This window comes from Oreochromis niloticus, linkage group LG12 (assembly GCF_001858045.2).
Source record: "Oreochromis niloticus isolate F11D_XX linkage group LG12, O_niloticus_UMD_NMBU, whole genome shotgun sequence".
Taxonomy (NCBI): domain Eukaryota; kingdom Metazoa; phylum Chordata; class Actinopteri; order Cichliformes; family Cichlidae; genus Oreochromis; species Oreochromis niloticus.
Window position 1 is genome coordinate 19,032,733 of NC_031977.2, and position 14,847 is coordinate 19,047,579.

Consider the following 14,847-nt stretch of genomic DNA (forward strand, 5'->3'; position numbering starts at 1 on the left):
CTGCACTTTGTCGGTATAAGATACTGTGAAGATAACCTGTTTTTCTAAACAGCCAAGTCATGTAATACGTACTGTGACAAAAAAAACCTCCTAGCTGACGAAGTATTTTCGTTTTAAAAACAAATGTGTTACAAAAGCCTTGTCTTTGAATGTGTAACTGAAAAACAAAGCACTCTTGAGTTCCCTTGTGGTTTGCGAGTTCACATTTTATTTTGCCCTTTGTCAACAGTTTAAAGCTAAATTAAGGCGAACATCTTGTGCAGAAAAGCTAGAGGAGGAAGGGACGGTTTAAGTCCAGTTTTCTGCAAAAGTACAGTAGAGCAACAGCAAACACATACAGATATTGCATCAGCTGTCATCTAATCCTGACAGTGAATGAAAGTGACCTCAACTAAACAGCTGACCTGCCTCTGCCCTTCTCATTATGACTCTATTCCGCTTGCAGCCTGCTTAAGTCGACCACAAATAAAAGGCTAAAGCTTTATCAGCACGTTGCTGCATAAGAAAAAAAGATCTGCTTAGTGTTTGTGTGGTGCAATGTTCTTGAAAAACAACCTTCCAAGCCTTTTTCCTTTAATTAGTGCTCAGTGCATTTCAGTTGCAACAGCCTCTGTCGGTACCATGGTACTGTTACTGCGGTGAGTCTTCTTGCCCATTCAAGGCTGTGCAAGTATGAGCTCCCCTCTACTAACATTCGGTTAAATATAGATGCTTGGCTGTTGAGCGCAGTAGTGGAAATGCACAGCTGCTGCAGTACGACCAGTAACCACAATTTGGGTCCAAGAAGTCTAGTGATGTTACTCGAGTAGCAGAACTTGACTGTAACTGTATGTGCAAGGCTAAATTTCAGAGTCAAGAAGTACATCTAGTCCTCTGTAAAAGGGAAAGGGAGAGGTTCCTAGAAGTTATTTCCAGTAAGGCTTCTCTTGCTCAGCATATAGTAATTCTCAGTTTAAGTTTGACCTTTGCAACAGAAGCTCATTAGAATACCTGTGCTTTTAGATTTAAATGCTACAAAATAAATATGCTCAAACCCAACTTCATTAGGTACACATGTTCAACTCCTCATCAACACAAATAACTTATTTTCCCACACAACCATGTCTAGAGTTTACAGAGACTGATCTGTAAAAGAAAAAATATCCAGTGAGCAGCAAATTAGTTGTTGATATCAGAGGTCGGAGGAGAACTGGCAGACTGCTTCAAGCTGATAGGAAGGCAACATTAAATCAAATAACCACTAGTTACAACAAAGGAAGAGCATCTCTTGCAGCACATGGGCTACAGGAGCATAAGACTGCACTGGGTGCTACTTCTGTTATGAACAGAAAAATGAGGCTATAAATTACACACACTTACCAAAACTGGACAATAGGAGATCAGAAAAATGTTAACCAAGAGATGAGCTCGATGAGTCTCGATTTCTGATGCAACATTTAAAAGGCATGGTCAGAATTCAATGTAACAACGTGACAGCATGGATCCATCCTCTGCCTGTATAAGTGGTTCAGGCTGGTGATGGTGGTGGTGTAATGGTGTGGGAATATTTTCTTGGCACAGTCTGTATCCCTTAGTACCAACTGAGGCCTACCTGAGTATTGTTGTTGGCCATGTCTATCCTTTTATGACCATAGTGTCCCCATCTTCTGATCGCTGCTTTCACCAGGATAACGTGCCATGTCACAAAGCGCAGATCATCTCAGGAGATAGAGCAGGTCATCTACTAACCAAAAAGTTGGTGCTTCAATCCCTGGCTGACAGTCATTCCAAAGTATCCTTGGGAAAGATACTGAACTCCAAGTTGCTGTCCATCATGGGAGTGTGAATGTGTGTGAATGAACTAGAAAGCAAATAAAAACTGATTGTTTGAATGAGGGATGTCGTAGTATATAGTGCGTAGTAGAGTAGAAAAGCTCCATACAAGATCATCAGTCCATTAAACACATCATCTTAAACTGTTTTTTTGAACACGACACTTCCCTATACTTAAATGGCATCTGCACTCACCAGATCTCAGTCCAATAGAGCGCCTCTGTGATGTGATGTAGTGAATGATTCCCATCATGGATGTGCAGCTGTCGAATCTGCAGCAACTATGTGATGCTAAGTATAAGCTGTATGCTATATTTTAGTAGCAAATTGTCCTTTTTTAAATCAGTAACACAAACACACCCATAGGTGCTACATCCAACTCTTTCAAATCTTTGGTCTCCTCATTATTGGCAAAAGTATGCGTACACACGTTTAAAAATCTGCAGCATACAAACCAAATGTGCAGACTACAGAATGGTCAAACAGCTCGTACGCTGCTAAAGGGTCTGCACAGACTTCTTTGCCACTATAACATCTACATGATTTGGAGTGAGAAAGATTTTTTTCTGGGGAAAAATTTGACAAACTTGTTTTAACTGTCATGAAGGCTACAGTACTAGGAAAAACTGTTCTCAGCATAATATTCCATTCAATTTGACATTCCCTCAGCAGGTCATCGACAGGTTAAACTGCAGGTGATTTTTTATGTTAAGTTTTCCAAATAAAAATGAAACTTAACCTTTAAACAAACAAAGGAACATTTTTTATTGTTTATTTGGTTACATTTACCCTTTCTCACTTTAAACTTTAAACATTTTACGCGGCTCAGTCTAAATTCTTTGCATACACCTGTCTCCGGAGGCAAATATTTTCTTAACAGTTGTTTGCCATTTCCTTTTGGCAGCGAGCTGTGTGAACTGCCCAAACTTGTCCGACATCTGGTGTGATTAGGAATGAGAACAGAATCTTCCCAGACCATATTTGGCCTTTTTATTGCTGTCATTACAAAACTGTAATTAACATATTATTTTGTATTGCATACTAACAATGACATGTTTCACAACAGAATGCCAACGGTACAAATGACTAAAATATCACATCATAAAGTTTCAAGGTTGTTTGATAATAAAAAAAAATATCGGTGCAAACCTTTCAAACTGCTAAATTAGGATCTTGTGTAATTTTATTGATTTATTATGCATTACTATAATCTCATCAATTCGTTGTAAGCTTTACTTTGGTTAACAACTTAAAATGTAGCTGTAACTGGCGCTCAACCTTTTCCAAATGACTGAGTTCTAAGATTTAACTGGAAATATTATCTTCGGTTAAGAAAGGGTGGGACATGTTCCCCTTTGAAGCTCAAGCTGCTGTGTTTAGAATTTGCTTCAGGGTCATTGCTCATTACTTACACATCCATAGATTTGTTTTTACATTTCAGACACATTACAATCACTTATTTGGAAGGTATCGAGCAAATTAGTCAGTCCATTAAGACACCACAATGCTTTAACAGTTTTAAAGTTCAAACAAACTCAGCCAGAGCATGTGCAAAGAAACGGTGCACAAAATAAATAATGATAAATAAAAAACACACAATCGGGTTAATGCATGCAACAATCAACTTGCATTTTGTCTGAATGACAGGTTATAGTGTAGGGTGGATTTAGAACATTCAGTGTCAAACACAGATTTGAGCTGTGCTCAGACTTGTACTTGGTATACAACTGGACGCTAATCAGGCAAATGACAGTTTCAAACAGTTGATTCCAAACTATACTTCTGACGAGCAAAGGCAAGCTGTACTTTGGTTGGAGGCTTCAAAATGCAGTGTCACAGAATAAGCTGTTCTGCTATCAGTTCTAGGTTGACCAATGAAAGCAAGCTGTACTTTAACATGTCATTCTCTATTACTGATTACAGATTTCTCAGAGGTTTATACTGTATATTCCCTTTGAGATACTTATTTACTTAAAGGCTCATGTTTTTAAAAATGGTGGCAGCTTTTTGAGCCTTTGTAAAGAAGCCTTTTGTATGGACACGTTAGTATTAATTATCTATTAATGTTAATACTGATTATCTGTTAAATCGGTACTCTTTACGGTCTCTATATAAGCCTCCTAAACTTTATAAACAATGATTTATGAACTCAGCTTTTTGCCTCCAAAACTGTTCTAACCCATCAGAGCATAGACATGGGACTATCTGAGGTGTCCTGTGGTGTGTGGTGCTGGTTTGCTGGTCTCTATGGATCTTGTGTTGATCCTGCAGATCCTCAAAACCAGAATATGGAGGTTTGGAGGCCCCATCAATGTCCTTGGTCCTTTCTAATGCTCTTCAACAGTTCTTTAGCAGATTATGTCTTTCCACAAATCATTGGCTGGTAGGTCGTAGGGTAGGTCATAGCTCTGGAGGGATATGCTTTGTTTGGGGGACTTGGATCAACAACCAACATAACTTAATAACTTAACAGTGAAGCACTTCATGAGTTAATATGCCTATATAGTTCCTATATCCGCAGGTCTTTCCCTACTAATCTTCACCTTGTGCGTTTCCTACACTTTATTTACAATAGTTTCCCAAGTTTAGGCTTGAGTTATAGTGATTACGTGTCAGAGTACTAAATATACTGGCTAAAGGGCTGGGAAATAGTCGACGTGTCACAGAGCAAGCTGTTCTGCTATCAATTCAAGGTTCACTGTGACATGTGAACATCACTCTTAACCTAAATAAACTGTGCTGAAGAATCTAGCTACCATGACCTGACCCTGTTTTTAAAAAATACAAATGGTCTCAATGTTAGAATTCCCCAAGTTAAATCATTAACTGAACAGGCATTTTAAAAGAGCAGAAAAGTAAATGAATAAAGATTTTAAAGTATAATCACTACACAAACCCAACTGTGTTGCAAATTTCACAATCACTGACTACTCATCAATAAACCCAACCTTTAACTGTGGGATCTCCTGATCTTCTTGGATGTTGACTCAGTAGGTAAGAGGTCAATTACATTACACATGCATTTTTTTTCAGTGTGTACAGTTTAGGTATTAAACTTTCCATTTGGAAGAGGAAGCGATATGAAAACCAAAGAACCGCAACGTCGCAAACCTCTTTTATCAACTTGAGAGTTATTTCTTTATGTTTTCAGGATCACTAACATTAAATAACATGCTGGAAATAGTCCAGCAACAAGCAATGAAAACAAAACATGGTTTTGTAATCAGATAGTTTTGGAACTTGTTACACAAACAAGTGAAGACAGCTCCTCCCTTTTTGCCATACAGGTGTTGCACGACAGAAGAAATCATTCCCATGGTTAGACTACATTATGTGGGTCTTATGTAACTGCCGAACGTGAGCTGAACTTAACTGAAGACTTGCACAGGAAGTTATCTTGCGTGATTTTCTTTGTTAAAGGCTAAGGCAGCAGGAGCTATGCAGGGTTTTTTTCCTTCTTCTGGCCATATTCGCCTTTCCTTCTCTGTCTCCAAACCACTCAACCTGAGCTGTCCATCTGGTTTATTTATTTCCAATCATGTCTGTCCTTGTTGTTCCCAGTGAAAATTTTGACAGCACCTTTGCGTCTTTTTGTTAGTTCCACTATTGCCAAACCACACAGCAGATTTCCCAGCCATCTTGTAAACCTTAACTTTCACTGCCATCTTTCAGCCACACATTACCGCAGACACCCTGCCAGCACTGTTTTCCTCACTGTTTATTGCTTTGGTTGGTTGACCTCAGCTATTTAACCTCATTCATCTTTATTGCTGTAACCAGATCATGATGCATTATTGTCCATCTTTATTATTATATAGGCATGCATACCAAAAGGTTTTCAGTCTGATTTGAAACAGTAAAAGTGGCTTCTTTTTTATGCCACGCCGTGTGTATAAAGTCTTGGGTTTTCTGCCAAAAACGTAGAATTTAAGGAGCCATTGGCATAACATGATGAATGTACATGAGGTCAATTTTTCTTGATACACAGAGTGCAGCCCCGACTGATAAAACGATCTTTAAATGTTTGCGTTTTCCCCTCAAACCATTTTAGGTGTGCCCAGTATTATCTGCCCTGCCACAACTGGTGCCACGTTGTTGTTGCTTGGTAGTGTGTGCAATGGGTGGGAGGGCACACAGGTGAAATTATTCTTTGGAGCAACCTCAGCTTCCATTACCGACCATATAACCAATTTATCAGCTAGTTTGAGCTTCAAAAGCTCAGCCAGGGTGTTGGTTGTGCTCCAAGTCACATGAAATGACCTACTGACTCTTTTATCTTGTTCTGACAGCTGCTAGGAGCAAATTAAAAGGCCGCAGCAAACATTGCTCAGGGCTGAAACTGGTCCAGTGGTATCATGTAAGATGATAGCCCTGAAACTCCTTTTGTTCCCCCGGATAAGTCAGGCTAGCCTCACCAGTAACACTGATGATAAATGCCAAATGGTTAAACAAATGTGTACTGAGACCTACATGTATCCATTTTGATTGCAGTTTATTCCAGAACCCATTCTAATTTTGTAGATTTACAAGCCAATGTTAATGATCAACAGCAGTCTTGGAGGGGTTTTTTGGTTTTGTTTAACACACAAAAAAAAAAAAAAAAAAAAAAAAAAAGCTTCAAAGACATTTTAGAGGTGTAGTTGTTTATTACAGAGAATAAGGAAACTACCCAGTCCAGACATGAAGTTTAATACAGAATGAGCTACGTGTTCCTTTGGAAGTTGAACGCATGTTGGTGGGAGGGGAGAAAAGCAAATGGGGAGCAGAGGAAATAGAAAAGGCACTCTTACACTTACTATAGCCAACGTGATGACCTCCGAGTAGTAAAAAGGGACCAAAACCAAAATTTCTATCCCACACACACACGAGATGGACATGTAAACAAGGCTGGTTTCTCTGTACTACACCAACCAAATGTTGCCATCACAGTAACGGGGATAGGCAAGAGCCAAAAATAATAATTGCACCAGATATTTTAAAAATGGGATTTTCAATAACTAACCTGCCTAAAAAAAAAAATAAGTTCTGCAGTTCAAAAAACAAACAAAACAAAAAAACGGTTGTAAAATAGTCATTTACAATTAGCCAGTGACACTTTCTTGCCGAGGCAGTCCAAAGCTTTTCTGTACAACACTCTGGAGCCTCAAGCCAAACACCAAAATGACCAAGTCACAAGAAAGTCAAGACCTAATACCCAAGTTTGTTTAAAGCTGCCTTCTGAAATTTCGGCTTCTCTGTATCCACGCCGAGTTTCAGAGAACAAATAAATAGTGTTGAGGTTTAATTCCTAGCCAATAAGACTGTGGCAAAGAACACACCCCTCTAAGGATAAAGATGAAACAGGTTTCTCTGTAGCTACACCTGCCATCAATAAACTTGAGGGAAATTGAGTCTTTAGGTCACTTCAAACCATACAAAAAAAGCAAGTGAAACTAGTTTTTTTTTTTAAATGACTAGTTTAAAATTGAATTTCAATGCATAAGCAATTCAATTTTTCCCATAACCTTCAAGTATAACCAAAACCTCTGCAGACCAGAGCAGTGACAGCAGCTTCTGACTTTTCTGTATTACGTCAGAAAACAGCAAAGGTCTGTAGGGGTGTCTGAGGCCTAATGCTCATTTAAGAGCTTGAATAATTAGGATTTGGCTTGCCCCTTAGCCTGCAATGCATAGCATTTTTTATTTATTTTTTTAAATAGTGAAAACAGCAACAACCCTTGAATTTTAATTGTGCCATTCTAGCATCCTCCACAAGGATGAGGGGAAAACAAGTTAACAAAGGATAATGAACACTGGGGGTCAAGGAACAACCGTACCAGGCTGACAACAGGAGTAATGTTTGGAGAGAAGCTAAGCTTTTTGTGGGGGACAGAGCCAGCTCACAAGACTCCAAATTATGCACTTGAGAGCACTTTGAAATTATTTTTCTCTTTTAGATGTCATGCAGACTCGTTAGTAGCACCAGTAAATTAAGAGGAATATCACATACAACCTATTATGCTACCACCATGACAGTGATAGAAGACTGACCATAGTGACGAGTGTGGAATGCCAAAAACGAGGACTGAACGCCGCTACTCAGCGCATCACAACACGAAGCGGGGGGGGGGAGAGACTTCAAGACATGGGAGAACAGTAAGTACTACGGTGCATGAGTTCATGGAACCCATCTAGTTCTTTAAAACATCAAGTTTCTGAGGCATGCCTCCTGGGACCCAGCACGATACTGCAATCAGCAGAAAAACAGTCAAGACAAAAGAGGGAGGTGGAGTGAGGAAAGGGGTTAATGTGTTAAATGGTACCAATATGAGAGATAAGGGCATTTCACCCCCGGAACCTTGGAGGCTTCTCTGTAGTATACACCAACAAGCCTGGGGGTAAAAGCTTAACAGGTTTAGTATTTGAGTTTTTTGGGGACCTCCCAAGGGAAGGAGTCTCGGCCAAAGTGGCCGTAGGCTGCAGTCCTCTGATACAAGGGTTTCTTCAGATCCAGATCCCTGGAATACATAATCAAACTCTTTAGCAGCAGTCACATCCAGTGACCTCAAATGCACACATACTCACACAGGCATAATGCTCGAATTAGCCGGTGGGGAGGGTCGACAGCTACAAAAATAAATGGCTGGTAAACAGGGGAACGTGAAGACTCGACACTTACCCTGCCAACCACAGGACACTGCAGCTTGCAGAAACCAAACTCCTCCCATTTATAAAAACCACTAAGTGAGCTAAATAATCCAAATATAATAACTCCCCCACTAAATAAGCCATTTGCCCCCACTGAAGCCCAGGTGTTTAACCTAATGCAATTTGTTAAGTGCATTTTTTTCCATACCCGTTAACTTTGATACCTGTGACAAGAGGAACTGTCTGTTGCTTTCACAAAAAAATAAACTTTGAACCACAGGTGGCTTCAAAGGTTATACATTACCTGACGATGACTCCAGGCCGGAGATCAAAGTTCTTCTTCACGATGTCAAGTAGCTCCCTCTCACTCTTGTGGGATGTCCCATAGTGGAAGATAGAAATCGAGAGGGGATGGGCAACTCCAATGGCATACGACACCTAATACAGCACACAGATGTGTTATATCAAGCAGGAAAACGGAAAACTTCAGGCAGGAGCCTGCTGCAGCCTCACTCCCTGAAATAAAGGGGGTTTTAGCTGCATTTCCACCACAGAAACTTTCCTCAGAGGCTATGAGCCTTTCGAAGATTTGGAGGAGGGGGGGGGGGGGGGGTCAACAGATTAAGCAGGACATAATCTACACCAGCTTTTACAACACAGTGGAACCACAACTACCTGGAAATCTGATGAACCCCCAACAGTTGCTAGGACAAAAAAAATTAAAAACAAAAAAAAAATTGTTTCTGAACACTTTGGGTGGAAATGCAGCTTCTACCACTACCACTCACCTGGACCAGCACCCTCCTGCAAAGCTCAGCTTTCACCAGAGACTTGGCCACCCAACGTGCTGCATAAGCAGCAGAGCGATCCACCTTTGTGTAATCTTTCCCAGAGAAGGCTCCACCACCATGGGCCCCCCAGCCTCCGTAAGTGTCTACAATGATCTTACGTCCGGTGAGGCCAGCATCTCCCTGCAATGAAGGAAACAAGGTCAACTCAAAGTTGAATAGCTCCTGATAAACAAAACAAAACAAGCCATTAAAAGATATTTACCTGTGGGCCTCCAATGACAAAACGACCACTGGGCTGCAGGTGGTAGATGGTGTCATCATCCAAGTAGATGCAGGGAACAACCGCCTTGATGACCTTCTCCTTCAGAGCATCTCTCATCTCCTCCAAGCAAATATCCTCATCGTGCTGGACAGAGACGACAATAGTGTGCACACGCACTGGCAGCATGGCACCGCGGTCCTGGCGGTACTGTACAGTAACCTGTGAAAGAAACAAAATGAGCAGCTTTTTAGAACCATCCCTTTCCCAATTTTCCTTTTGCTAGTGCAAATTAGAATTATATTAAAATAATGAATACCTGTGTCTTTGAGTCTGGTCGGAGCCATGGAAGAGTGCCATTGCGGCGCAGTTCAGCCATCTTGGCATTCAGCTTATGGGCAAGAACGATTGTGAGAGGCATGCACTCCTCAGTCTCATCAGTGGCATATCCAAACATCAAACCCTGCAGAGTGAGACAATTATCGTTTTAAAAAGCTTTTAAGGACAAGAATGTGTTGTATTTGTGGTTTCAGAACACTCAGGCCAATACTAACCTGATCCCCAGCTCCGATGTCCTCCTCATTGCGATCAATGTGAACACCCTGAGCAATGTCAGGAGACTGCTGTTCCAGGGCCACAAGAACATTGCAGGTCTTGTAGTCGAATCCTATGCAGAAGACACAGCAGGAGGTTAAGACTAATAGTCCATAAAAATCAATCAATTAAAAAAAATAAAGCAATGCACACCTTTGGAGGAGTCGTCATATCCAATTTGACGAATGGTGTCACGAACAATTTTCTGGTAATCCACCGTGGCCCGTGAGGTAATCTCACCTGCCAATAGGATCATCCCAGTCTTGGCAACAGTCTCTGCATGAGGCATTTCAGGACTCAGTTAAATACCCTGGTGTCAACACAGGAGTGAAGCCAATGCAAACAAGATAGGAAATATTTATTTACCACATGCAACTTTGGCATCTGGATCCTGCTTCAGATGGGCGTCCAAAACTGCATCGCTTATCTGGTCACAGATTTTGTCTGAAAAACAAAAACAATAACGTGAGTAAACGGCAACATCAATCACATCACAGGGTCCAAATGTAAACTGCGGCACGTCGGCGCCAACTATCCCCCTTCATACTCAAGAGGAATAGATGGAGTCTCGGCGGTCGCCATTTCAGCATGCGCACATGTGGTGTCAAAGAGAGCCCGCGCAACTCCACGGAGACCGGAAGGCAAGCACGGTACACTTAGAAACGTTTAATCGCTTAACTAACTAAACATCGACACTGATAAAATACACAGTCTATCTTCATCTTCAGGGATGAAGATGATTGTGTTAGGAGTCACCTACACAACCAGCCGCGTGCTTCTTGAATACGCACGAATGGCAGATTGAGGGGGGGGGGGAAATAAACCAGTTAAAATGAATAACTATACCGTAAATAACAGGGCATTCACGTGACAACTTCACCGTGTAGACTATGACTTTTGTGCTACATTTGCTGCCGGTGGCGCAGACACGGGACAGAATGACCTATTCACCGAAGATTAGCTAGCTTATATCAGCTAGTAGCGCGTGGTCTTGAAGCCGGCCAAGGTACAAGAAGAAGAAAAAAGGGCCGCGACGTTGTTATTTCACTCCCTATTTTTCATTTTAATACAGTGATAAGCTATAGTTTGTGGGAGATAGGAAGTAGTAAAAAACAAAACATAGCAATAAATGTATCTTATTTCATCAGCCAGAATGATACAAGGCCGACATCTCGCGTCTTACCGGGGTGTCCTTCTCCGACGGACTCTGACGTGAACAAAAAGCAGTCCTCGTCAATGAGGGAGTTATGAAAACCATTCATCTGTCCGTTCATCATTGTTAACGGCTGCCCCTGGTACGATAACGTCTTTAGTTGTTATTACTAATTACTAGCAGTGCCGCGGCGGTTTTCCCTGCTCTTCAGAAGACGACCCCTCGCGTCTCGATGCTCCGATCCTCAAGCTTGAGCCTCATGGCGCAGAGCTGCTGTATTTATCCTGCGAAGTCAGACGCCATGACGTAACGAGGAGGTGGACCGTACCATTGAGCCTATGAAGGGGCCGCACCGACCAAGAATGCGGTGCTGAATTTGATAGCGAACACGTGCCGAGTAGATGCTACAGTGACATGGCCGATTTGCAGGTTTTGCCTAGAAATAATAGTATAATACCTAAAGTATATGAATGTGTGAAGGTGTGGCAAGAATGATGATCTAGTAAATCCGTCCAGGTTGTCTCACCGTGTGTGGTAGTTTGGTCAGGTCAGAAGCCCACCCTTAACAGCTAAAACTATTAAAGGATCATTTTGCTCTGATCTGACTATAAAACAACTCCTTTTGAAAGAAAACTTCTGTTATTTACTCCTGAAATTGTGCGGTGAATTCCTTTTTAGGCATAGATCTATTATAGGGTGGCGGCGGACTACCAAAGGGGGAAATATGGAGTGAGCTAAGCTGAATACGCATAAACTGTGTAAACAGTAGATTTTGGTGCTTTAGTCAGATTGAGCTGAGTTTGAAAATCGGTGCCTTCCACCCAAACACATCCTTTTTGTATTTATTAATGCCTTGGAGTAAAAAAAAGAATACAGCATTCGTGTCTTCCAATACAAATATCAAAACCCAAATTGAATTCTCAAGTTACAGGCCACAAATTGAGCACCAAGGATTGACCGGCTGGGGCTGAGCTCGCAAGCATGCTGGACTAATAAAAATCCGGTTACACGACAAATAGAAAGCATTGTAAGTAGTCGGATAACAGGTAATGTTTGTTTTGTATAATTCCATGCTTAACTGCAGTCCCCGCTGATTCCTGTATTATATAAAATAATATTTTTGTTTTTAAGTATTTGATCATAGGCTTAAGTGTACTGGATGAGAAGTGGGTTTCCTGGAAACAATTATTAAAGTTTGGTATAAACCAGCAGTGGCGTAATTAATCTGATAAGTTGCATTAGTTTTGCTATCGTGGGTACATCAGAACATTGGCTTCCCTGGTGACAGAGCCAGAATAACCTGGAAATGCATTTCCAGCATGAAAACTGGACTGTTGGGTGGAAAAGACAGATGCTGTGGATATTATATCTAAACACAACTTGATTATATTAGAATAAAAAAGCTCCTATCTCTCTCTCACGCTCCAGGGCCTGTTATTTAATGTAATCAACATCTATGTTTTGTGAGCATGTTGTACCTTTGTTAGTCCCAGATGGATTTAGTTATTGTCTCTAAAACTTACTACTTAAACAAAAGCAAAGAAGTCACAACATAAAACAAAGCAGAGAATAAGATTTACAAAATTTCATTCCACTTTAGGAGACCAGAGTATATCTATCTTCAGTTTGGGAACATTGTATTTCTTCACAGGAACACATGGATCTTTGTTTTTTATGCAGAAAAGATACATTTATCACAAATCTGATATGCTTGTAGTAGCTGATGAAACACTTACATAATATCTTAGTGAACCACTTGTTTGCTGAGACATCTTGCATAAATCTATTCTGCAGGTCATTGTGAATATTGACATTCTGCACCTTTCACCATTTCTATTTTTTTCATTAGATATGAATTCACCGGCAGTCACAGTGACATAGCGTTTACAGAGGCTTAGACCACACCCACCCTCCCACAGTGGCTTTTGAATCAGAGGATTTTCATTGTGAATCTGTTAGCTTGGTCAGTATTACCTTGTATAGTGACACTAAACCAAGCAAATCAGTCCGTGACAGTGTTGCGTCAGTGCACTCATCATGAATGTGCAGGGTGGACAGTTTCCTTTCACAGGGCAAAAGTATGATGCAAGATGTACCTGCTGTTGCTTTCTGCACAGTGTGTTTGTTGCCGACCATTGTAGACTTCAGAAAGTCTAAAATAGCAAACAATAGCAAATCAAGAAGTTTTGATTTCTTTTCATTAGATCAATAATGGACTAAAGGTCCCCTTCACTGCTTGTTATCTTTGAAATAAATGTAGCTCGGTAGTGCCGCTACTCTATTTACCTTTATAATGACATCCCAAAGAATATGCAGTAATTTGTGAAAAGGATTTCACAATTTAGACTCTGTTTCTTGTCATTTCTTTGCAAAAGCCCAGAGCCATGCTTGGTTTTCTTTATGTTTTGTTAGTAAAATGGGAAAGAGATGTTGCTTTCAGTGTATGGTTAAGCTTGTTAAACATGTGCAAACATACATAACAACCAGTGTTGGGCAAGTTACTTGAAAAAAGTAATCAGTAACTAATTACTGATTACTTCCCCCAAAAAGTAATCCCGTTACTTTACTGATTACTTATTTTCAAAAGTAATTAATTACTTAGTTACTTACTTAGTTACTTTTTAAAAACACAATTTACAACCTGAATAGGTGATAAAGCGATAGATCTTTCAGCCCAATTCTACTTTTTCTGCATAATCCATCATACAAAATGTAATCAAATGGAAATGTCTCTTTTTAAAACTTGTTTTATTAGTTTTAATCTTTTAACTTTATGCATCAAGCAAAACTTAAATTATATGCAACATTCTCTGACTGGAAGAAATTTGTTTAACATTTAAACCTATTTTCTGCACATTCCAGCACATAAAATAAAATATTTTTTTGTGTTTACACTCACTCTTTCAAATAGATGCAAGTAAAACACAGCAGAAAATAAATAAAGTCAAAGGCTAGTTGCTCTATTTTCACCTGTAAAGCAGGAGTGGGGTAGGCGGAGGTTTAGCCTGGTGCAGGTGTGCCGCAGCGGTCAGTGGAAGAATCCGCGAGTTTCTCTATGAATTTCACATTACAGTCGTAGCGCACTCGCTGCTTGCTTGGAAGTTAAGGGGGTTTTTTTCGCTGTAAAAAGAAGTTTTCTTCCCACGCACAACGGACACTAATGTTTTTGTCACTTTTTATGGAATCAAACTCAAAATAAGGTCAGTACTTCCACGCTTTAAATGCTGCATGCTCATACTCTCTCCCGTACTTGATATATTATCCATTGTTGATCTGCAGACAGCTGTTGTCAGGAACGTCGCACTCGCTTACGTCACTATCATGAGACATTCTCGCAAAAATCTCACGGTTTTAGTAACGCAGTAACGCAGCGTTCCTACGGGAAAGTAACTGTAATCTAATTACCGTTTTTGCAATGGTAATCCCTTACATTACTCGTTACTTGAAAAAAGTAATCGGATTACAGTAGCGCGTTACCATCTCTGATAACAACATAAGGCAAAAACAGAGTTTGTATAATTCCAGTGAGCTTAAAAGTCAATATTTGGTAAGAGCACATTTATTTTCCAGCACAGCATGAAATCTCTTAGGAAATTTTCCTTGTAATTTCT

At 40.3% G+C, this 14,847-nt stretch overlaps 1 protein-coding gene across 1 annotated transcript; it reads right to left on the reverse strand.

Moving 5' to 3' along the window:
* Positions 1-6,658: 6,658 nt before the first annotated feature.
* On the reverse strand, positions 6,659-11,360 carry mat2ab (methionine adenosyltransferase 2Ab). The gene is made up of 9 exons (XM_003451629.5): positions 11,267-11,360; positions 10,450-10,527; positions 10,237-10,359; positions 10,044-10,156; positions 9,809-9,952; positions 9,493-9,711; positions 9,228-9,410; positions 8,744-8,877; positions 6,659-8,309 (listed from the first exon to the last, which is right to left on the reverse strand). The coding sequence occupies exons 1-9, from the start codon at positions 11,358-11,360 to the stop codon at positions 8,207-8,209; spliced, it is 1,191 nt and encodes a 396-aa protein (XP_003451677.1). The 3' UTR covers positions 6,659-8,206.
* Positions 11,361-14,847: the final 3,487 nt, after the last annotated feature.

What these genes read in the sequence shown, in the direction of transcription:
- mat2ab (XM_003451629.5), bottom strand. Translation starts at nt 11,360, where the DNA reads ATGATGAACGGACAGATGAATGGTTTTCATAACTCCCTCATTGACGAG. An exon ending in ATATGACGACTCCTCCAAAG is followed by an intron (nt 10,157 to 10,236) that starts GTGTGCATTGCT and finishes TCTTCTGCATAG; the next exon opens with GATTCGACTACAAGACCTGC. An exon ending in GACCAGACTCAAAGACACAG is followed by an intron (nt 9,712 to 9,808) that starts GTATTCATTATT and finishes TTTCTTTCACAG; the next exon opens with GTTACTGTACAGTACCGCCA.